The 26,027-nt window shown below is 33.1% G+C and overlaps 1 protein-coding gene across 26 annotated transcripts in view; it reads left to right on the forward strand.

Annotated features, from left to right (window-relative positions):
- Positions 1-20,347, forward strand: part of LOC101897730 (GATA zinc finger domain-containing protein 10) — a 57,691-nt gene extending 37,344 nt beyond the window's left edge. For 17 of the 26 annotated variants that reach the window (XM_059119614.1, XM_020034611.2, XM_020034614.2 and 14 more), the window contains exons 5-11: positions 4,341-4,710; positions 10,885-10,980; positions 11,577-11,654; positions 16,375-16,467; positions 16,597-16,844; positions 16,908-17,001; positions 19,502-20,347. In XM_059119614.1, coding sequence (XP_058975597.1) covers positions 4,341-4,710; positions 10,885-10,980; positions 11,577-11,654; positions 16,375-16,467; positions 16,597-16,844; positions 16,908-17,001; positions 19,502-19,615 — 1,093 coding nt within the window. In that variant the 3' untranslated portion in view covers positions 19,616-20,347. The remainder of the gene's footprint in view (positions 1-4,340; positions 4,711-10,884; positions 10,981-11,576; positions 11,655-16,374; positions 16,468-16,596; positions 16,845-16,907; positions 17,002-19,501) is intronic. The other 9 variants (XM_059119615.1, XM_059119616.1, XM_059119617.1 and 6 more) reach the window with 9 other exon arrangements.
- Positions 20,348-26,027: the final 5,680 nt, after the last annotated feature.

A 26,027-nucleotide genomic window follows, 5' to 3' on the forward strand; every position in this document is an offset into this window, starting at 1 on the left:
GTGAGATAAAAAAACTGCAACAAAAATTAAACGATATCATATTTAAATTTTTGTTTAAAATTTTATTGAGTGAAATTAAAAATTTTCGCAAATAGCATCAAATTTAAGAATAAGTTTAGATTCGTTCGATTTGATCACCTTTGCCGCGAATTATGGCCTTCAAACGGCCAATGAAACCGTCACACGCTGCCCGAACGTTGCTCTGCGGTATTTTGGCCCATTCCGGCGAAGCTTGAAGTGATCGACACTTTGGTATTTTTTAGTACCAACCTTGCTTTCCAAAATATTCCAGACACATTTATTCTGATGCCACGGTCGGTTAATACGAGCGGAGAGCGACCTGGCGGCTGTTATGCCGGCGCTTGAGTTCTGGTGACCAACCGAAGGTGCACATTTTCAGCTGACCTCTTTGGCAAGTAAACACGATCATTTTGTTGTTGTTGTACAGACTGCTGGACAACGAATGTTTCCTCATCGGAGACTGAGAAAACCAAATTCGGCACTTCCCCACTTTCGGCCAAGCGAAGCAAATCTTTAGCTCTTTTGAATCTATTTTCTTTCTGTTGCGGTGTAAGTTCTTCCACTTTTTGGATTTTCAATGGCTTTACCCCGACCTCAGTTTTCAATATTTGGCGAATGGAATATTGCGATATGTTCAGCTCACGAGCCATTTTTTGGCCACTGCGACGCGGGTGGTGATCGATAAAATCGCTTCTTTACTTTTCGAACCATTTCTGCTGATGTTGCTGTTTTCTTCCGTGGCTTAGAAATGACACCAGTCTGAAGTTGGTTGCAGTTTTTTATGTCACCCTGTAAGAGTACAAAAAGTGGTGTAGATAATTAAAACTACAACTTTGAATTTTTAAACGAGAGACAATTTCGGGTGTCCTAAATCGGGATTTTTGTAAATTTTTAGTTTAAGGGTACGAAAAGTACTAAATAAATAGTACAACCATTTTACTGAGTGATTCGCAAGGGCTACAACTCTTGAATTTTGCATTGTTCACCAAATAGCAAATTTAGTACTCTTCGTACAGTTGTACGACGCATTTCCAAACCACTACGAAATCTCAACATCAGTTACCAATAGAGACCTAAATATAAAATGTCGGTATTCAAACTGTCTCAGCTCTATCTCTTCACCCAAAACTAAATCTAGTAGTATTCAGTACTTTTCGTACAATTATAGTACTCATTTCCGAAAGCACCTCCATATCTCAATTCCAGATACCAATAAAGAACTCAATATCAAATTTCGGGATTCCAGTTCTTTCCCTTAATCAAATACCTTTTTAGTACTATTTAGTACTTTGCGTACAGTTGTAGCACACACTTCCAAATCCATATCCATATCTCAGTTCCAGCTCTATTCCTTCTCTCAATACCAAATTTTAGTACTATTTAGTACTTTTCGTAATATTATAGTACACATTTCCAAAACAGCCTCGATATCTCAATTCCAGATACCAACAGAGACCTCAATATCAAATTTGAGGATTCCAGCCGTATCGCTTTACCCAATACTAAATTTAGTACCATCTAGTACTAAATCTTACAAATATAGGACGCATTTCCAAACCACTGACAAATCTTAACACCATTTATCGACAGAGACCTCAATATCAAATTTCGGGATTCCAGCTGTTTCAGCCCTTCCTTTCATTCAATGCCAAACATAGTACTTATAGTACTTTTCGTACACCTCTATATCTCAATCCCACATATCAACAAATACCTCAATATCAAATTTCAGAAATTCTGTCTTCACCCAATACCAAATTTAGTACTATTTAGCACTTTTTGTACAATTATAATACAAATTTCCGAAACAACCTCCATATGTCCTGGCTACACATGAACAACGATCCTAACATCAAATTTCAGATTTCAAGCGCTATATGTTCACCCAATAACAAATTGTACCAAATATAGTACTATTTAGTACTTTTCGTACAAATGTAAGACGCATTTCCAAACCACTACCAAATCTAAACACCAGAGACCTTAATATCAAATTTCGGGATTCAAGCGGTCTCAGATCTATCCCTTCATCCAATACCAAATTTAGTACCATTTAGTACTTCTCTTACAATTATAGTACACATTTCTGAAACCACCTCCATATGTCCAGGCTACACATAAACATCAATTCTAACACCAAATTTCAGATTTCAAGCACTATCTGTTCACTCAATACCAAATTGTACCAAATATAGTACTATTTAGTACTTTTCGTACACTTGTGGTACATATGTCCGAAACCACCCATTTATCACAAATCTACCACCAACAGAGACGCCAATAGAAAATTTTCAAACTCCAGCTTCATCCTTTCACCCAAATTGTTCTAAATTCGGTACCATTTAGTACAGTTCACAAATTTAGTACACATTTCCAAAATCACTTTCATATATCAAATTTACCTTCCAGTAATTGGAAAGTTATGCTCATACCGAATTTCAAGTTTTTAGCTCTATCTGTTCACCCAATACCAAATTGTACCAAATATAGTACTATTTAGTACTTTTCGTACACTGGCAGTACACATGTCCAAAACCACCTATTTATCACAAACATACCACCAACAGTAACCCTAATACAAAATTTCGAAATGCCACCTTCATCCCTTCGCCCTAAACCAAACTGTTCCAAATTTAGTACCCAAATCACCTTCCCATATTAAACTTACTTTCGAACCTTGATTCTCACACCAAACTTAAAGTTTTTAACTCTATCCGTTCACATAGTACCAAATGGTACAATTTTGGGAGTTTAGTACGATTTTAGAACTTTTCGTAACTTAAAAGTTCGAGTTTCCAAAAACCCTTTGGTACATCTTTGCTGCACTCCATCATTGTCTCTCATTCCAAATTTCAGAATTTCAGCTCATTCCTTTTGTCAAATACAAAGTATTCAGTTTTTAGTACATCATAGCATTTTTAGTACTCTTTTAGTTCGAATTTCCTAAATATAGTAATATCTCAAACCTTCATTAAAATAGTGAACCTCGATTTTTATATCCTACACCACAAGGTGGTCAGGGTATTATGTCTTTGTGCATTTGTTTGGAACATGGAGAAGGAAACGAGATAGACCCATAGTTCCTTTTGATGATCTGCATAGAATCACATTCCGAGTCGATTTATGCATGTCCGTCCGTCCATCTATCCATGTATTTTTGTAAACAAAGTACAGGTTGCATTTATTGTCGGATCCTGATGAAATTTTGCACAAATCATTTGTTTGGCTCAAGGACGAACCCTATTGAAATTGGAGATAATCGGTCAAAATTTAGATATAGCTCCCATATATATCTTCGTCCGATTTGCCTTTTATTGTGTACCAAATGTGTAATATCGGTCCGAATAGTATGGAATTTTGCACATACAACCAAATTAGGCCTGAAAATAAGTATGACAAATTTGATCCAAATCGGTTCAGATATAGCTATAGCTCCCATATATATTGTTCATCCGATTTGTTATTTTTGTCCTCCGCAGCCGTAATATGCACTCTGAAACAACAATATTTGGGGAAATATATTAAATACAGGTCAGAAATACATTTGCTAAATTTTATCGTGATCGGTCCAGATTTGGATATATCTCCCATATATAACTTCGTCCGATTTACCTTTTATTGTGCACCAAACGTCTAATATTTGTCCAAATGGGATGAAATTTGGCACTTACGTCCGAATTGAGTCTAGAAGCTAGTATGTCAAATTTGGTGAAGATCGGTTCAGATATAGCTATAGCTCCCATATATACTGTTCATCCGATTTGTTATATTTGTTACCCACAGCCGTAATATGCACTCCGTAACAACGATATTCAGGGATATATATCAAATACACCTCAGAAATATTTTTGCCAAATTTTATCGAGATCGGTTCCGATTTGGATATAGCTCCCATATACAGCTTTATCCGATTTCAAATTAATTGAGCACCAAATGGGCAATACAAGTCCGAATTTAAAAGATACAAATGCTTCGGCATATTTAGTCCTTTAAACTTTAAATTATAATTATAATCATAGCGTGTATGATGGAATTCTCCCATAAAAAGTTTTAATTGTTATGCGGAGCTCTACTAAATTAGTAAAGTGGTGTAGGTATCATAAAGTCGGCCCGCCCGCCCGACTTTAAGACTTTCTTTCCGGGTTTAATTCTACCTTTACGTACTTGGTACATCAACACACAACATTTAATACAATTAGACCTTTCGTACCCTTTTTAAACTTTTCTTAAATTTTTACAAATCTCCAATTTTAGCCCTTCTAAAAACTTCAAAACATAACTCCAAACACTAATGCATGACTCTCCTTTTTCGTTTTCAGTTATCGCGCAATTGTATTGCGTGCTCTGCCAAATCTCAAGAAATTGGATAACGTCGAAGTGACACAAGAGGAAGTGGACGAAGCATTGCGGGCTGGCAGTGGTGGCGGCGGCGGTGGAGGAGGTGGCAGTGCGGCCGTCGAAGATGATCCATATGATGATGCCTATGAACAACAACAACTGCAGGAGCAACAGAAACAACAACAGCAGCAACAACAACAATATTACGAACAACAACAACAGCAGCAACAACAGCAATACCGTCAACAGCAGCAACAACAAGAACAGCAACAACGGCAATCACAACAACAACAACCACCTCAGCCACAATATCGAAGAAGTTCAAGTCCACAAAAAGAGGTAGGTGGAAAAGTAAGTTGAAAATCGTGCCATGCTTCTTCTTCTTCTTTTGTACCCTGTACCTTGAAACTTGGATTGTGGTTGTTTTGTTGTTAAGCTAACCAATGGAAATTATTAATGACTAAGGGGTTTATGGGTGCTGTGGAAATTTAAACTAAAATGATGCTAAAAGTACTAAAATATACCCTTTGATGTGCCATTGTATTTGGCGAACGGGTAAAGCAAGAGTTCTGAAATTCGAAACATAATTTACTTTTGGGATATGACTGCGGTGGGATGTGACCACATTTTTGGAAATTCGAACAAAAAAGGTACTGAAACGCACCAGAGAATCTGTCATGGAATTTAGTGAACCGGTACCGCTATGATTTTGAAATTGGGTCACTGCTGGTCTATACAGTAGAAGTGAGATATGATGGGCATTTGGCATTTTATATTGAAACAAGTAAGCAAAGGCTATAGTCGTGCGGGGCCGATGATGTGATACCCTACAACACTATAATATGTTTGAAGTCTCCTTATATCCAAATTCATTTTTGGAAGATTTCGTTTTTGTAATAATGTCAAAGAGCCCTGCCCAGATGTTACCTTTAGGTTTTTGACCCGGAGAATTTGGCCAATATTTACGCACTCCATCGTGTTGTACTTAAGACAATTTCACACGAAAGTTGTGGTCCCTTTTTATAGTTAAATATAATCCAGTAGTCATCCAAAATGCTAGAATTCTTCCCTGTACTTAACTTTATCCTGATGCGAAATTCCGTGTCGATTAGTTTTCTTTTGTAGCCTATAGAGCGAATACGAATTAAAAAAAATAAAAACATTTTTTAGTCCATTTGAAATTCAAAATTTACATCTTAATAACAATAGGTTTTAATTCTGACCCTGACGCTACACCATTCAATGTCGTGACATACATATAATACCCTCAAAGTGTAGTGTTGAGATGTGTAAAAATTTAGAAAATGTTAAATCCAAAATTGTTTGTCAAATTGGAAAAATCGCATGCGATAAAAAATATGACAACAATTTTCTTACATAAAGTTAGGGTCTATTTTACTCGCTAAATATTGTCCGATGGCCGCCCAAATTTGGGGCTTCAGCCCAGTCCTAAACTCTAACTCCAAGTAAATTTCCGCGTCGATTGCTTCATAATTGTGGCCTAGAGAGCATCTGCAAAATCAGGACAATTTTCTGTTTTTGGTCCATTTCAACCACTAAATATTTTGCAATCATCTCCAAAAACAATAGGGTTCTATTCTGACCCTAACCCCACCTCCATTTTCAATTTCGTGAGGATCAGGCCATAATTGCGACCTGTAGCTTGATTACAAATTAACATGGACAGACGGACATACATAGCTAGATCGACTCAGCTCGGCGAGATAGGAAGATCCATATATACTTTCCTATGTGGGAAACCAATTTTTCGAGGTGTTACATAATTTTTGGTCCAATCAAACTTATAATACCCCCAACACATAGTGTTGTAGGGTACAAATATTGATCGACACTTGTGCCAAGGGTGTATGCATTTTGTATATTCGAACTCAAACCGTACTAAGTGTACTAAAAAATCGATCATGGTATACTGAGGATGATTAAAGCTATAATTTTCAAATATGAATTGATGACCACATTTGTTGTTAGCAATGTAGTGGGTACTAAAACGTACGAGATTCTGTGCTATGGTATTGGGCGAAAAGATTATGTCATAATTCTGAAATTTTCCACTAAAGATACTCAAAAGTTCCAAATGCTGATACAACCTGTTGAGCGAACGGATAAAGCTGGAATTCTAAATTAAGAAATAAGGGCCACTGATAGGGTTGAGAGAAAGTAGTATTTTTTGAAGGGTAGCAAAATGTACTAAATATTTCCAAATGCTGATTTATGCTTTTGAGTGAACGTTTAAAGCAAGAACCTTGAAATTTGAAATCAAGGTCACTGATGGGTGTAGGATTGCGATATAATCTATTTTTTTTGGATATCGAACTAGAATTGTACAAAAACGTACCAATATGTCTATCATGATATTAACGAAAAGGCCAAGCTTTTATTCAGAAATAAGGGCCACCGATAGGGTTGAGAGAAAGTACTAAATGTACTAAATATTACCTAATACTGATTTATGCTGTTGAGTGAACGGGCAAAGAAAGAACCTTGAAATTTGAAATCGAGGTCACTGATGGGAGTAGAATTGAGATATAATTTATTTTTAAATCGAACTAAAAGGGTACAAAAACGTGCCAAATGCTCTAGTATGCTATTGAACGAAAGGATCAAGCTTTAATTCTGAACAATTGTTGGTCTTTCGGGATGAGATACGGTTGCAATATTGCAAATAAGAACAAAAAGGATACTAAAAAGATAACAAATGTTGCGACATGGTATTTTACGAAGGAATAAATCTAGAGTTCGGAAATTTGGTAATATCGAGCAAATATAAACTAAATGATACTATACTACTATAGTGTACTTAACTTGGGATATGACACTATTTTTTTAATTTCGGACTAAAAGATTACTAATGGTACCAAAAATACCAAATGCTGTGTCTTGGTATTAAATGAACACAAGTGGAAAAGTAGTAAGTTCGGTCGGCCCGAACTTTGAATAACCTTCACCATTTGGAAGGAATTTGCAAATAAAAAAATAAAGCAAAATCATAAAAATACCTAATAAAAGGAGTTACGGTTATATTGGGGCCTATACGAAGACTTCGACCTGAATATGCAATTTTTGTCATAGGCCATTACGATATTCAAATACGAAACTAGAAACAATGCCGGTGAATAATGTCGGTAAAATAGAAAAAAAAAGAACGAATATAGGGAGGTACCGTTATATGGGGAGAAAACACATAGAATGGACCTGTATATGAAATTTTCGGTCTTAGTCTGTAGTACGCATTAGAAACTTCCAATATGAAATTTAATACATTACTGGTGAATAATGTCGCTAAAATCTTCAAAATAGTGAATATATGGATGCACCGTTGTATGCATGGTACAATAAATTCAAGGTAGGGCAGAACTACCATATGATTTCAATTTTTTTATTTTTCTGGCTTAATATGTCAACTTCATTTGTTTATGTGTGCATATTCTTTTCAATAATAAAAAAATTGTTCCGAAAATATTCAAATTCGGGTGTTTTCAAAATGCTTATTGCAACATATGCATCGACAAAGTCTACAGTTTATGTCGCGAAATAAACCATAAGAGATATATAGAACATGATTTTGAAAAGAAATGTTGACCTTTCATTCAGTTTTCGCGGTTTTCAATTATTTGTTCAAAATTAATGCAACAAGTTGTTTGATTTTTTATTGTTTTGATACTAATTCTGACATTACAAGCCAAACAGGTAGACCTCTATACTTGCATTTTTTTTAAAGTTGACCTACCTTCTCTTCATTGTACCATGGTTGTATGTATGTTTTAAAAAGACCTGTACCTGCCTATGCAATTTTCGGTCATAGGCTGTAGTACCCATTAGGAATTTGTTTCTTGAAAGATAAACAAATTCTAAATGTTTATATATGGCTCTAAAAGTAATTAAATTATAAATTTTATGACTATGGGAACTTTACACAAAAATGTTACGAAAAGTACATAAAGGTACAAAATATTGGACCATTGATCCTGATTGATCCCAAAGTGATAAATCATTTTTTTTATGTGTTTTTTTTTTTATAAACAAATAGTCAAGGAATTTTTCATTGATGTGGCTTTGCCTATGAATTTCGCACTAAAAGTACATTAAGGTACTAAATTTGTACCATTGGCTCTGAGCAATTCTGAAAACCAAAATCGGAACTTTTCATCAACAGAAAATAATGAAAAGTACTATTTTAATTTTCTTATAGATTTCTCACTACTAGTGGACGAAAAGTACTAAAAGGTACTAACCGTGCAGTCAGAATTGTGATTTAATTTGAAAGAAGGATCTGGAGCGCAGAATTGTGAACATAACTTTCGCTTTGAAATAGTACAAAAATACTAAAAGTTACAAAATCGTGTACCATTTTGCTTGCGGAAAATTGTTATGAGAAAGAATATTGTCTTATATATTGATATAAGGAGAGATTTTGTATATTTGTTCCATAGGTGTATCAAAAGTGCGAAATGTTACGAAATTTCGTACCATTGGCAATATTTTAAAAAATCAAATATTTTCTATTGAAATTTAAATTTTTTGAGATTTTGTTGGTTATTGTGAAAAATATGATTTTGAAAATATGTAATATGTATGTATGTAGTGTACAAAATGGTACTAAATTCTGTACCATTTGCTTTGATCACGATTAAAAGAGCTAGAAGTTTCTAAAGTTAGAAATAGATTAAAAGTTGGTATTTTTATACCCTCCACCATTTTATGAAGGGTATATTAACTTTGTCGATCCGTTTGTAACTCCTCGAAATATTCATAATAGATCCTACAATGTGTATATATTCTGGATCAGCGTAAAATTCTAAGACGATCTAGCGATGTCCGTCTGCTTGTCTGTCCGTCTGTCTGTTCTATTCACGCTATCTTTCGAACGAATTGAGATAGAATGCTAAAATTTTGCATACATGCATAGTTTACCAGTAGGCAGGATAGGTTCGTAAATGGGTCATGTCGGTCCATGTTTTCGTATAGCCCCCCATATAACGATATTTGGCATTTTTATAATTTCAGCAACATTATTCACCGGAATCGTTTAATATTTTGTACTGGAAGATCCTAATGGGTACTATAACCTATGACAAAAAATTGCGTATGCTGGTCCAGATCTTCGTATAGCCCCCGTAGAACGGTACCTCCCGTTATTCGATATTTTCATGATTTTAGCGACATTATTTACCAGATCTATTTCGAATATCGTATTTGAAGATCGTAATGGGTACTACAGCCTATGAGAAAAATTTTTATATGCAGGTCCACGTCCTCGTATAGCCCCCATATAACGGATGTTAATCACGCGAATCGTTTCAAATTTCGTATTGAAAGATCTTAACGGGTACTACAACTTATGGCAAAAAAAAAAATCGTATGCAGGTCCACGTCTTTGTTTAGCCCCCATATGACGGTACCTCCCGATAATCTGTATTTTTATGATGTTTGCGATGTTAGCCCCCATGTGACGGTACCTTCCGATGCTCCGTATTTTCATGATTTTTGCGACATTATTTACCGTAATTGTAACAGATTTTGTATTTGAAGTTCGTAATGGGCACTACAGCCTATGACAAAAAAATTCGTATGCAGGTCCACGTCTTCGTAGTCCCCTGTTTTCATTTAAGTGGTAGTTTTCGGATTTTTTTTAAATTTGTCAAGTTCCTTCGAAATGGTGGAGGGCATTAAAAGTTCGGCCCCCTCGAATATAGCTACTTTTTTAATTGGTTTTAAATTAGAAGATGTGTTTAGAGAACGAAAATTACAAAGTAGTACCCAATCTGGTACAAATTGTAATTTTTGGATTGAGATATAATTTGGGATAAAAAAATAAGTTAATTGTGAACATTCCAAATACAATTGTACGAAATGGTACTAAATTTGGTAGAATTAGTACTGGAGGATTGCATAGGGTTAGTAGTTTTAAGTTTGATTTGTAGTTTACGGTACGTTGTACGAAAAGCACAAAATAGTACTTCATCCGGTACAATTGGTAGAATGAAGACCATTAAAGCTGGAATGTTTAATTTTGGAGTGAAGCTTGTAGTTGGTTATTTGACTAGAAATACGGACGAAAGGTACCATCTGGTACTTAATTTAGGACCAAAGCCCTTGGGTGAAAAATAAATTTAATATAATTTCTTATTTTTTGACGTCTCTAAATTTTGGTGTTTAAGAATATTTGCTTTTTTGAAGCAAATATGCAATTTTTAGCATTTTTGTTATATTCTCTCCGGGTCATGACCTTTCACTTAAATGTGATACAAAATTTATGTGCAAAAGTCTTTCTTTCCTTCTTTGCGTTGGTATGATTTCTAAAATTGTTCTCTTTGGAATAATAATTTTTTGCTTAACTTTTTTGCTCGCTCCGTTCCATGTCTGCTGCCAATAACAAACGAAACATTTCTTTGGATGTCATTGAATAATTAATCACACTAAAAATGACAAAAATGTGTGTGACGACAACGGCTACGACAACAACATCAATGCCATTTTCCAAAATTAACAACAACATCAACAAAGCCTCCCCAGCAAACGAGTCCTGCCACAACCGAAGAAAGTGTAAGCGAAACTAACAATGCCAATGGTTCGTCATCGAAAGCCTCAACGCCTTCTCAGGTACTGGAATTTGACTCCTTTCACCCAGTAGAGAAAGATTTTCCCCATTTTTCTTATAAATATTTGAACAAATTTTGTTTTGGAATTCCAATACTGTTGTTGTTGCTGTTGCTTTGTTTTGTTTTTATTGCGTTTCTTCTTCTTTGGAGAATCATGTTTCATTTCCAAGTATAGCATAAATTACAATAATTTATTTTGTTTATTTATTATTTATATGATTTCGATATTTTGTGAATAATTTTCGTTGTTGTTGTTGTTTTTTTCTCGTTGAGAAATTAGAAATATTATTTTCGTTATTGTTGATGTTCTTTTTTTTTTTGGGTGATTATGGAAATGTTGTCATTTCCAAATATAGGATTTCGTGATTTCATTACGTCTTCTTTTTGTTTTTTTTTGTGGCTGTAGTCAACCATAAATCGATTTTTTGTTTTGAGTTGCTTGAGTTTTAATTTTGCAAAAATAAAATATAAATCACCCCATGTTTCCCACAGTGCAAGTAATTTTATTTATACTGTTGTGCATTTAATTATTTCTCCATCTCTTTCTCTGCCTCTCTTTTGGATTTGTTTTTCGTTTTCTTCTTTTTTGGAACACAGGAACAAGTACTACACTCACCATCGCCAAAATATAATCCAACACCAAAAGAAAATCGTCTATCGTATCACCAATATGATGTAAGCTTTAAATCACAAATTATTTAATTTTTTTTATTTTTTTTCTAAGATTTTAAACTGACAACGGGTAAAATTGGCTCGGATTAATTTTTTTTGATTAAAAAATTTTTTCAATAAAAATAAACATGGACCCCAGGGGTTCCGCGAATTTTTTCTATAAAAAAAAACATGGACCCCTGGGGTCCGGCGAATTTTTTTCTATAGAAAAAACTTGCAGCCCTGGGGTCCGGCGAATTTTTTTCTATAAAAAAAAACATGGACCCCTGGGGTCCGGCGAATTTTTTTCTATAGAAAAAACTTGCAGCCCTGGGGTCCGGCGAATTTTTTTCTATAGAAAAAACTTGCAGCCCTGGGGTCCGCCGAATTTTTTTCTATAGAAAAAACTTGCAGCCCTGGGGTCCGGCGATTTTTTTCTATAGAAAAAACTTGCAGCCCTGGGGTCCGGCGAATTTTTTTCTATAGACAAAAAACTTGCAGCCCTAGGGTCCGGCGAATTTTCTTCTATAGAAAAAACTTGCAGCCCTAGGGTGAGACGAAACTTTTTCTGTAGAAAAAACTTGCAGTCCTGGGGAGACGAAATGTTTTCTATAGAAAAAACTTGCAGCCCTGGGGTCCGTCGAATTTTTTTCTATAGAAAAAACTTGCAGCCTTGGGGTCCGGGCGAATTTTTTTCTATAGAAAAAAATCAATTCGCCGGACCCCACGGGTCTATAATTTTTTTCTATAGAAAAAACTTAGACCCCTGAGGTCCGGCGAATTTTTTTCTATGGAAAAAACTTTGACCCATGGTTTGCTGAATTTTGTTCCGGTGGAAAAAACTTCGACCCAGGGTTCTCTGATTTTTTTTCTATGGCCCTAGAGCCCAGCAGATTATGAAAGGCCGACGCGTACATCGGTGTTTTAAAAGTTAACATCATAAATAATGGGGGCAAGTCTTCCCTCTTCCACATTCACAGACCCCAGGGGTCCAAGAATAATTTTGTGTCTGAGTTCAAACGCCTAAAATTATGTTTGTATGAAAAATACATTTGTAGAACATTTTGACAGGCTGAGACTACGTTTAAAGGGAGTATCTAAAATGAACGGATTTCGGGAATTCGTAATCCGAAAATATCCAAAAGTGTTGAATAGGGGAGAACTTTCACGCTATATTCTGGTTTGCTTTGCGATGTTAACTTTCAAAACCCTGATACACGTGGCTCCTATTTTTAGCTCTAATTTCATAACATTTGAATTTTTCCGGAATTATTGAAAAATATTGAAAAAATTTAAAAATGTTTAAAAAATTGAAAAGATCTTTCAAAAATTTCTTTTCGAAATTTAACGTTACCTTCAAAAATTCACTTCAAAAATTGCCGTTAACGACCAAAATGATCCTTAAAAATCCGTTTGTTGATTGAATGTCCTTCAGATTTGCTGAAGATACCATATACCTAAAATAAACGGATTCCAATGAATATAAATCCGAAAAATTTCAAAAGTGTTGAATAGGACTTCTTTCCCCCTCCATTTTGGTTTGCTCTGCGATGTAAACTTTCATAATCCTGATACAAGAGGATTCAATTTTTAGCTCTAATTTCATAACATTTCAAAAAAAGTCCTTCAAAAATTCTTCCCGAAATTTAACGTTAGGCTTTTAAAAAATTCACTTTTGGTTAACGACCAAAAAATATTCTTAGAAATCCACTTAAATACCCTGGAAAGCTCTTAACAAAATTTCTTCTTAAAAATCCACTTGTAGTCCTGAAAGTCCTTGAAGATTTCTTTTTAAATCCACGTTTGTGGTACTGAAAGTCCTTTAAAAATCCACTTTTGTGGTGTTAAAAGTCCTTTAAAATATTATTTTTAAGAATCCCTGTTTGTGGAGTTGAAAGTCCTTCAAAAATATTTTTTTAAAATCTACGTTGAGGTCCTGAAAAAATACTTTTTCAAACACACGCTATGGTCCTGAAAAATCGTATCTAAAAATCCAACTTGTGGTCCTGAAAAAATACTTTTTAAAAATCCACGTTTGTTGTGATGAAAGTCCTTAAAAATTCATTTTAAAAATCTATGTGTGTGGTCTTGAAAGTCCTTATTAAAAATTCATGTTTGTGGTCCTGAAAGTCCTTCATAAAATTCTTTTAAAAAATCGGCGTTTGAGAATGTCTTTGAAGAAATTAGTTTTAAAAATCCACTTTTGTGAAAATAGTTTAAATCTCCACTTTTTGTGGTCCTGAAAGTCCTTTAAAAAATTAGTTTTAAAAATCCACGTTTGTGGCCTTGAAAGTCGTTGAAAATCGGTAAAAAAATCCACGTTTGTGGCCTTGAAAATCGTTGAAAATCGTTGAAAATCGTTGAAAATCGTTTAAAAATCCATTTTTGTGGTCCTGAAAGTCTTCTAAAAAATTAGTTTTAAAAATCCACGTTTGTGGTCTTGAAAGTCCCTATTAAAAATTCACGTTTGTGATTCTTTTAAAAAATCGGCGTTGAGAATGTCCTTGAAGAAATTAGTTTAAAAAATCCACGTTTGTGGCCTTGAAAGTCGTTGAAAATCGTTTAAAAATCAACTTTTTGTGGTCCTGAAAGTCCTTGAAGCAATTCTTTTTAAAAATCCTTGATTGCGGTCCTTGAATGTCCTTGAAGAAATTCTTTTTAAAAATACGTTTATGGCATTGGAATTCTGTGAAAAAAAATTCTTTTAAAAAATCCATGATTATGGTCTTGAAAGTCGTTGAAGAAATTCTTTTTAAAAATCCACGTTTGTGGTGATGAAAGTCCTTAAAAAAATTCTTTTTAAAAATTAAAGATTGTGGTCTTGAAAGTCCCTTAAGAAATTCTTTTTAAAAATCCCTGATGTGGTCTTGAAAGTCCTTAATGAAATTCTTTTTAAAAATCCCTGATTGTGGTGTTGAAAGTCCTTCAGAAAATTCTTTTTAAAAATACCTGATTGTGGTCTTGGAAGTCCTTGAAGAAATTATTTTTATAAATCCACGTTTGTGATCCTAAAAGTCCTTAAAGAAATTCTTTTTCAAAATCCACGTTTGTGGAGGTTAAAGTCCTTGAAAAATTCCTTTTTAAAAATCCATGTTTGTGGTATTGAAATTCCTGGAAGGAATCGTTTTTCAAAATCCACGTTTGTCGTCTTGAGTGTCCTTGGATAATTTCTTTTTAAAAATCCTCGTTTGTGGTGTTAAGGGTCCTTGAAGAAATTCTTTTCAAAAATCCGCGTCCTTTAAAAAAGTTTTTTTAAAAATCCCTGATTGCGGTGCTGAAAGTTCTTAAAGAAATTCTTTTTAAAAAATCCACCTTTGTCGTCCTGAAAGTCCTTGAAAAAAATATTTTTAAAAATCCCTGATTGTGGTCTGGAAAGACCTTAAAAAAATTTATCCTTGATTGTGGTCCTAGAAGTCTTTACAAAAATTCTTCTTAAAAATTAATTTAATTGCCTTAAATGTTCTTCAAAAAGGACACGTCTGTGTCCCGTATTTTAAATTTAAAATTCACCTTGAAAAGCTTTCAATAATAATAATAAAAAGAAAATATCGGTCCCGAGACACTGTCTATGCGTTCTTGAATTTTAAGCACTGTTTCTATTTTTAACAATTATTAAATGAGTTCACACAAGTTTAACTATCGCCTGTGTCTTGTTAATTGATCAAAGCAAAGCACGATTCATTTTCTTCACAGAAATTGGTTTCAATTTGAATTTTGTTCTTGTTATTTTATTTTTCTCTACAAATCTTAAAAAATTCTCCACAAAATATGTGACGGATTTTTTAACCCCTCGTCTTCCATGTTTTTTTTTTGGAATAATATTTTCAAAATTACAATCGTAGGTGTTCTACATTTTGTCACCCACGGCTGGCCATAATGGCTCAAGTCACGCAATAATTGGGAGTTGTAAATCATACATCCGGATTTGTCCATTTGCAATATTATATTTTTTTATGTGAATGATGGTTGTCACCATCCCACATAGGTTGGCCACAAGTAAATATGGATGAATCAGTTCATATGGCCACATATATAAATGGGGGTTTGTTTTGGTTTTACTATTTATTTTCAATTTATGCGGTTGCGGCATTTCTTTGCTATTTTTTCCAATTGGTCATTTTCCGTTGTGATAAGCATCTGACTAATGAGCAATAAAATTAATAACTTGTAATTGTAGTTTTGACCTAGGCGAAGAGGGTTTTTCCCAGCCATTTGGATGGGAGAACAAAATAAATTTTAGAAATAATGTAAATATCTGCACTTTTTTATAGAAAAAAAAATAAAGCTTACATGAGACTATTTTTCATTAGAAAAAATATAGCTCGATACACAAAAGTAGGTAAGGTCGGCTAAAAAGACTACTTTTGGTCTTACTGGTCGATCCTATATAGGCCATGAATGTATCCATTAAAAAATCCCTCCTATTTCGTTAAAACAAATCAGAGACCCCTAATTGTTTTCCTTAAGGGCATTCACTTAGAAAAGTATAGCATACTTTTAGGCACATTTTAAGTTGCCCACAATAACACATATTTATATTTTTATAATTGTTAAATCCACTAAACAACAACTAATCAATATATTTTATTAACAAAAATAACTATATTTTTTTCGAAAATTCATATATGTTTCCACTCATTCACCTAACCACCTTAACAATTTTTTTAACTAAACACCAACCAAAATGGACCTACAAAAACAAATAACATTCGAACACCATCCCCCAAACAATACACACTAACAGAGATCACCTGATACAGATCAGGAAAGTCCACATGGTGGAGGGTTTCGTGAAAGGGCACCCATACCACCCAGTGCTTCAACGCATTCCATGAAGGTAAGTGAAAAGATCAGTTCAATAATAATTTATTTGTTAAATAATTTCAATTAAATAATTACCATAACAGTTACTAATTCAATAAATTTGAATTTTCAAAAATAATTCACATGCCTTTCTCTGTTTTAGGAATATTATCAATCAGATCGCCCCTCATATCCAGCCCATTATCGCCATAGCCAATCGGATCTAACCGAATGGGATGAACATCATCAGCCACATCATGCCTCCCAAAATCCCTATGGCAGTACAGCGGCTTTACATCACATGGGTCAACGGCGTAGTGCTGGCACAGAACGTCCCGAACCTGTAGATCGTTATGCCTATAGAAATGGCCGGGAGAATGGCGATTGGGAAGATGAGAGGCCCAGACCAAGGTTAGTAGCAAATTAATAATGTTCATTTGAATTTTATTAACAGATTAAAAATAATCTTTTTAGGCGACCCGATGGCCGTTATGCCGACTCAGCCAGCACAGTATCGACAGCAGTTCTAAATCATTATTCCGGCTATCATCGGAGACCTATTAATAGAGTGAGTAACTGAAATAAAATAGGTGGACGAATGAAAAGCTGCCCCAAAATATAGGATAGTTTTTTGAGAGTGAAAGGATAGTTAAAACAAGTAAAAAAAACAGCTTATTTAAGCCGGGTAGAAATGTTAATACCCTACACCATTTGGAATGAACTTCTAAAATTTCAAACAATTCCGAGAAAAAAATGCCTTTATAGCCATTTTTTTGGTAGAGAAGAAGGAGCCTGTATAAAAAGGGTGACTAAAACACTAAATTTTCAAAAATTTGAAAGCTATGTGGGTCGCCATATCTGCGCCGATATATCCATTTTTTACAGCACATCTTGTGTTAGTAAAAATGATGGCATTTGTAAAATTTGAAGAGAACCGGATGCATATTTCGGATTTTATAAACGTTTTGGTTATTCAAAATGTTGACCCCTTGTGGGGGAGGTACCATAAAGAGTGGACCGATATATTCCATCTTCACACCAGACCTTGGGTTAGTGAAACTATTGTGATATGTGTAATTTGAAGAAAATCAAGCTCTTACATTACATTTTATAAGAGCTATAATTCTTCAAAATGTTGACCCTTTATGGGGGAGGAGTGGATCGATATCGTCCATTTCGCCCACACCTGACCTAGAACTGATGCAAATATTAGGAATTGCAAAGTTGGAGCAAAATCGGATTATCCTTTCTCTTTCTGTGCAGTAAAATATTTTCTTTGAAAATGTCGACCGATATTACTAATCTCTAAACTCGATCTAAGTTTGACAATAATATTACCACTCAATGATAGATACACGGACATTTTGACGGACGGACACTCATAGATCGACTCTAAAATTTCCTGAAACGGATATGGACCAACGACACCTAGGGCCAAAACCGTTATTTCGATGAGGCTCCTTTTCACCCTCAAATCAAGTGATATATACCCTGTGTAGCCATATGGCTGAGATTATAAAAATGGCCCCAAAATCCTTTTAAATCCAAGTTAACGGCTCTGAAAGTCCTTTTTTTTAATCTACAAAGTGCTTGAAAAAAAACTCTTTTAATGTGAATCATTAAGGCCTTCAATAATTATTTAAAAAATCTACAAAAGTTCTCAAACAAATCTCTTTTAAGGATTCACATAAGATCTTTAAATGATTGGTTTATAAAATTGCCAAATTTGTGGGATTGAAAGTTCTTCAAAAACTTAATATAAAACATCCACGTTAATGGCCCTAAAAGTCCTTAAAAGAAATCTGTTTTAAAGACTGGAGGCCACTATAGTACGAATGGTAATGCTCCTGAAAGCTTTTTAAAAAATAATTTAAAAACCCAAGTTAGGGGCATTGAAAGACCTTTAAAGCCTGAATTTGAAAAATCCAAGTTTATGGCCCTACAAGTTCGTTAAAAAATTGTTATAAAAATTCTATTTTATGTCCTTGAAAGTTCTTGAAAAACTTCCTTTTAAAAGTCAAGATTATAGGCCTCGAAAGTCCTTCAAAACTAAGTTTAAAAAAATCTACGTTAATGCACTAGAAAGTTCTCCAAAATACCTGTTTTAAGTCCAAGTTTATGGCCTTAAAAGTTCCTTCATCAATTTAAATGCCACTATCTATAGCCTTTCCCCCGTTATTGGACTTAAACGTTTGTTATAATTTTCTTTAAAGTTTCTTAAACAATTTTCCAAAAATCCAAGTTTATAGCCTTTAAAGTCCTTCGAAAACTTCCTTTTAAAATGCCACGTGATTGGTTTTAAAAGTCCTTTAAAACGTTTCATTTCATTCAGTCCAAGTTATTGGCTTTCAAAATGCCTTTCTTTAAAAATCCAGATTATTAGTCTTATTTCATTTTTTATGTCATGAAAATCCTTGAAAATTTTTCCACAAAAAAGACCTTAAGGTCTTGAAAGTCCAAAAAAAGTTCCTTTAAAAGCTGGCGACAATGGCATTGAGAGTCCTGAAAAATGTTATTTTTAAAGTAGCAACATTTGTGGGCTTGAAATTCCAATGTAAGCTTTCTATAAAAATCCACGTTAATGACCTCAAAAGTTTTTGAAAAATCTCTTTTTTAAAAGACAATTCTCTCATTGTCTATTACAAAATGTATATTATTGGTCCTTGGCTTTGGATGTCCTTTTAATATGTGTCTATAGTTATCTAAAGTCATTTAAAGACTTCTACACTTTTCTGGCCTTGAAATTTCTTCAGAACCCAATTTTAAAATAAAATACCTCTAGGTAATTACCTTGAATCTTACCTTAAATCTCGTCCAAAATTGGCTTTTATAACATAAATATTTTTTCAAAAACTGTTGGAAATGCATTTTAATGACCCTTAAATTCAACAAATAATCATTTGAAAACTCCACATTTATAACTCAATAAGTCCTTCAAAATGCTCCTAAAAATTTAAAGCTTTAACCTAGAAATACCTTCAAATTTTAGGATTATGACCTTGAAAGTCCTTCAAAAAAAATCCTTAATAAATATATATTAACATTCTTCTTCTTTTATCATTTTCCAGAGTTCCAATTTACTCTCGGCCACATTGTGTCTGGTGAAAGAGCTGGACTACCCCAGTCTGGAAGTTGTTGAGCATGCAGTACGCTGTCGCATCGATGAGTTGGCAGCCGAATGATGATGAACACGAGCCTCCTGTTGAGCGGATGGGGAATTGCCAAACAAATGATTAAAAGAAACAAGAAATTTTCCTTTCGAATATTATTAACTATTATTTTTTAATTCCTTTTTTCATTTGTTTAATGAATGTAATTCAAATTAACACCGACACACACACAACAATTTCATTGTGAAAAAACCTATTCCCTTAAAAAAAATTAAAAAAATATTTGTTATTAATTTATTAATAATTGCATTATTATAATAATTAGGAAACGATTTTTTTAATATTTATCATTAAAACATACACACTAAATTAGAAAACTTAGTTAGAATTACTAAATGAGGGGTTCAAATGGAAAATTTGAATTTAAAAAGAAATAATTAATTAATTAGAACAAGAAAAGACACAGAAAACAAACAACAATTGCTTTAACAAATATTAATGATGATGATGATGTACTTACATACATATATACTATATATTTTTTTATTTTAATTAAGAACAATTGTCTATATTTTTATTTAACTTTTTTTACAAAAGCAAAGAAACAAAAACAAAACAAAAGATATTTTTAATTGTAATAAAAATATTAACGAATAGCCTAACCTAGCAACAAATAACAAATCTAATATGAAATTTACAAAACAACAAACAAAAAAATATAAATAAAAAATTAACCCAGAGAGAGATTAACAAATAACGTTTAAAGAAAATAAACGGCTTGCCAATTAAAAATTTAAATAAAAAACAATTTACACTTTTTTAATGTAAATCCAAATAAACACAAATACAATTAGCATTACAATATTAAATTAAAATATCAATAACAAAACAAATGTATGAACACGACATAATATTATTAAACAATAATAAACATAAAAATTGAAAAAAAAAAAAAAAAAAACAATACCTAGATGGGGGCTAAAATGCAATAATGTATTTTAAACAAATGTTATACTCCAATCATTTTGTTTTCAACTCTCTTTTTGATTTGGTTTAATTTTTTGTTTATTCAAATCCATGAATTTCATTAACGTACAAATCCCAAAAGAAAATATTTTTTTTTCAATTTCCTCATTTTGTTGCCTGATTTGAATTTTATTTAATTTAACAAAAACTAAAAAAAATGAAATGTTATCACAATGCACAATTCGTTCGAAAACATGAAATTAAATTTATGTAGCGAGATATTATAAAAATACAAAACAAAACACAAAAACCATAATGGAATTACAACAACAACAAGAAAACCAACAACACAATGTTTGTGTATATTGTATATAGAATACTATATATTCTAGAGAATTTGTTTTATTTTATATACTCTTTCAAAACGTCCAATAAACCGGAATGCAACCAAAACTTAAAAAAAAAGAAACCATAACTTTGAAGGTGTTTTAATAGAAAAAGGGATACAACCATGGGTAGGATATAAATTTACTATTATATATAAATGTTTTAGCACCATCTATATCTATAAAATATGAAAATGTTTGTATGTAATTTATTTGTAATTTATTGACTCGAAACCGCTCCACAGATTTTCCTGAAAATTTCCTAGTATACTTCAACATTGCCTGAAAGTAATATAGGCTATATAATTTTATTTAAATACCACTTGGAACTGGAGATATAGCATCAGAATAGGCGGTACCTCCCAAAAATTTAGATTTTATATGAACATATCGATTGATAGATTACAGACAGATACAGTCTCCCAATTTTAAATGCGTAACGGAATTTGGAACAAAAAAATTTGCCAAATTATATTAAAATCGGTTAAGGTTTGGATACAACTCTCATATATAATTTCGACGATTTCATGCATTTTAATGGTCTAATTCACACGAGAGTCTAACAAAGCAGCTTGAAAGCATTTTCGGTGAGGAGAGTCGTTTTTTGGTTGGACTAAAATTTTATCCAGCCTCAACAACGCATTAGCAGAACTAAACTAATACATGCACACTCATGAAAAAAAAATAAATACAGAAATACTAACACACATAAAGCTGTGTATACGTCAATCAGTTTAAGACAGTTTCATTAGTCTCGTATGTTTTGGAAAGTAAAAATTAGTTTGGACTACAAATTACTTTCGTGTGAATTGGGCCAATGAAATTTGAAATGTGTGATGGAATTTATCTAAAATTTTTTTTATCTAATTATATTGAAATCGTTTCAGATTTGGATATAACTCCCATATATATTTTCGACCGATTTCATGTATTTGGCGCACCAAACATGCTATGTATTTCTAATTTCAATGAAATTTGGAATGTTAACGAAATTTAAAACGAATGTACATTTGTTAAATTAAATTATATTGAAATCGGTTCAGATTTGGATAAAGCTCCCATATATAATTTCGGCCGATTTCGTTTATTTGATACACCAAACACGACATTTATGTTCGATTCCAATGAAATTTGGAATACGTGACGGGGTTCGATCAGAAAATAAATTTCTCAAATTATATTCAAATCGGTTCAGATTTGGATGTAGCTCCTATATATATTTTCGACCGATTTTATACATTTCATGCGCGTAATGCGATATGTGATTCCGATTCCAATAAAATTCGACAGAGAGACGAAATTTGGTACAAAAAAAAATCAAATTATATTGTAATCGGTTGAGGTATATACGCATATATACTCGCGGCCGATTTCGTATTTTTGATGAACCAAGAACGCTATGTTTCTCCAATTTCAATGAAATATGAAAGGTGTGACGGAATTTGGTGTAAAAGTGATTTTGTCAATTTATATTAAAATCGGTTCAGATTGGGATACGATTTTATTAAGAAGCATCGACCCACGACTTTATAATGGTATCAGGCTAACAGTTAAAAACTACTCAACAATTTAATTGAGGATACGATTATTACGGGGAAGTATGTTGCTACCTCCAATTCACCAAATGCAACAGAAATGCCACTCAATTTCAAAAGATTGCAGTTTCCTGCATGCTTGGCATTTGCTATGAAAATAATAAATCCGAAGGACAAACCCTTCGTGTATGCATGGCATGTTACTACTTTTCTCATGGTCAGCTGTTCATTTATAGTTCATGGGTTTGTAGACCGAGCTATTTGCTGCATTATAGTATTAAAAAAATCTTTTTTTTTTAATTTTTGATTTTTTTTAAACCAACATATATTCGTATTAAAAATTTGAATGCATATAAAATCAAAAGGGGTAGCGAAGCGCACTGAGTTTAGCTAGTTCTTTATTAAAAAGCACACTTTACAAGGAATCATCCACCGAAATATAACAACAATGAAATTTGCATTAACGTCTATGGTTTTGTTTTTACTTTAACTATTTTCGTTGTTTCAGTAGCTTAGACATCCACCAACAATAATGAATTCGAAAAAACTAAGGCATCACAAACGCCAAGTTTACGGTACGGTATCGTATATGTAACACAATAATATCAAATTGTGCCACGTGTCAAATACGTCACCATAAGGCTTAGTCTAGACATACCCATCTTAGACATAAACCCTTTAGTTAATATACAAACTAGACATTATAATAAAATACAACTCTGTTAGGCTTTTAGTAAAAGTGTTATAATTGCCACTAGAAATGTGACATACAATGTTGACATTAATTCTAAAGGAAAGAAGAAAGGAAAGGAAAGAAGAACATTAAGTCAATGCATTATTCTACCAAATAGAATGTTAGCGTTGCCTCCTCACATGGTAGAAAAATACAGGTAAATGTGTCAACGCTTGGGAATATTGATTTGTCAAAAATTTTATTTTTTTTTTCAAAAATAAGTAGATTTTTTTTCTTATACGACACCAATCAGAGGATGTTAAAATAAGTATTTTCCAACAAATTTTTACAAATTTGAATAATTTTTTTCAACATTTTCAATTTCAAAATTGGTTTTACAGTTCATTGTCCCAGCAGCTGTGTCTATGCGACTACCTGTATTCTTCTACCATGCCTTCTCATAAGTTCGCTCTCTTGCGCTTACTGTTGAATCCACATAAAATAAAAAATGGTATTTTATTTATATGTCTACTCTATTTTATGTCCCCTCTATATTGATCCTAGACCCACGATGCTATATATGGACCTTCCAGTATCGCCGAGATGATCACAAAATATTTAGGGGTTTAAATGGACAAAGAACAGCAAATTTTCCTGATTTTCGACTCATAATATTGAATTGTACATTTTGTAATATTTTTGCACTTTACAACATTATTGTATTTATAAGTTTGATGGAGCCAAAGCGTTTGAAACACTTTGAAATATTAGTAAAAGACCTACGATCGAACTGAGTTGATCTAGTCATGGCCGTCTGTAACTCTGTTAGTTTATTTTATTTTGTAGTCTCAGATCTACAGAAACTTTACCGTAAAATATAGTGGTCGGCCCCGCCCGACTCTAGCCTTTGTTTACCTTTTTATACCCTTAGCCATATGGCTAGAGAGGGTATATATCATTTGAATCCGGTCAAAACGTGCCTAATCGAAATAACGGTTTTAGACCCTAGGTCTCTTTGGACCAAATCCGTTTCAGGACAATTGGAGTCGATCTAGCTATGCCCGTCCGTCTGTCTGGCTGGTGAGCGCGATAACTCTCAGAGAGTATATGATTTGGTCCAAACTTGGTACATTGTAATATTTTTGTCAAACTTAGATCGAGTTCGGAGATGGGCAATATCGGTCCACTCCTTCTGGTAACTCCCCCGAACTGTCAAAATTTTCAAACACAGAAATATTTTCTGCACAGAAAGAGAAACGATAATCCGATTTCCCTCCAAATCCTAATATTTGCGTCAGTGCTAGGTCAGGTGCGAAAATGGACAATATCGGCCCACTCCATCAAGCCTCCCCCTCAAAGGGTCAACATTTTGAATAAATACAACTCTAATAAAATATTATGTAAGAGTCCGACTGCCTTCAAATTTCACATATCCAACTATTTTTATGAAACCAAGATCTGGTAGTAAAACGGAATAAATCGGTCCACTCCTTCTGGTACCTCCCCCACAAAAGGTCGGAATTTTGAATATCCATTAAACTAACATCCGATTCTATCTAGACTTGGCACATCTGAATATTTATATCAAAACAGAGTTCGAAACATTTCTTCAAGTACCTCCTCCACAAAGAGTCAAAATTTTGAATAACCGAAACGTTTATATATCCGTAATAAGCATCAGGTTCTCTTTATATTTCACACATACATACATTTTTGCTAACACAAGATCTGTTGTGAAGATGGGATATATCGGTCATCTCCTTCTGATACCTCCCCCACAAAGGTTCAACATTTTGAATACCCCTGAAGCTCATAAAAAGCGAAATCAACATCCGATTCCAATTCCAGACTTGGTATATTTGAATATTTCCATTAACACAAGATCTGCTATAGAGATGGTAGACCATTTCTTTTCCTACCTGCCCCACATAGGGTTCAAGATTTTGAAAAACAAAACGCGAAATAATCATCCGACTCTCTTCAAAAATATATATTATTGGCCCATTCTTTCAAAAGCCGCTCCATAGAGAGTCACGAGTTTGAATAATCATAACAAGTCATTTTTTTGAAATATTCGAACATTGGCATCTGTCGGCACAACCGACTTATACTTTTTTAATTGTTTTATACCAAAATTTATACAAAAATGGGTTACTACGAATAATATTTCCAAGTTTTGTTGAATATTTCCTGAGCCGGTTCAAAGTGTGGGCACCCATTCCTTCTTTTGTAAATTAAACTGCAGAAAAGATTTTTGAAGATAATTTTTTAAATTATCTCATATTATCTATCATATCTTTGTCAAAATCTATATTCCTAAAACCCATGGTATAACACAAAATCAGAGAAGGTAACTGCTTTTTATGCATTAAAACTTGACAAGGTAAATTACAGAAAATGCAGAGCTGGAAATGCTAATTTGAAATGATGTTACCTTTATTTCATTATACCATGCTGATCAACATTTGGTGGACCTAAATAAAGTATCCAAGGAACAAAAAACAATTCGTTTGTGTTTTCAGTGATATATTTTATTTTTATGTTTTGCATTTTATAGGTTACATTTTCTGTTGTTGTTCTTATTTTTTCATTAGATTATATATGTATATGCAATTATTTTTGTTTAGTTGATACATAACATCAGTTATAATTTTTTTTGTATTTTTTGTCAATCAATAACTTAAACTTGCAAATGCAGTAATCGTTTATTTTTGTTGTTTTTTTTTTTTTTTTTTTGGTTTATTTTTTTGGATTTGACAGTTTTATAGTCATCAAGTGTCTATAGTTATGTTTTATGTATAATTAGTATATATATGTATGCATTTATATGAGTATAGTTCTTTGTTTATCTTTTGTTATACTTTCACTTTTTTCTGAATAGAGAAGAACACTTGTACATACAGATCAATTTAAACTATAATAAA

This window comes from Musca domestica, unplaced genomic scaffold, assembly GCF_030504385.1.
Source record: "Musca domestica strain aabys unplaced genomic scaffold, Musca_domestica.polishedcontigs.V.1.1 15, whole genome shotgun sequence".
NCBI lineage: Eukaryota > Metazoa > Arthropoda > Insecta > Diptera > Muscidae > Musca > Musca domestica.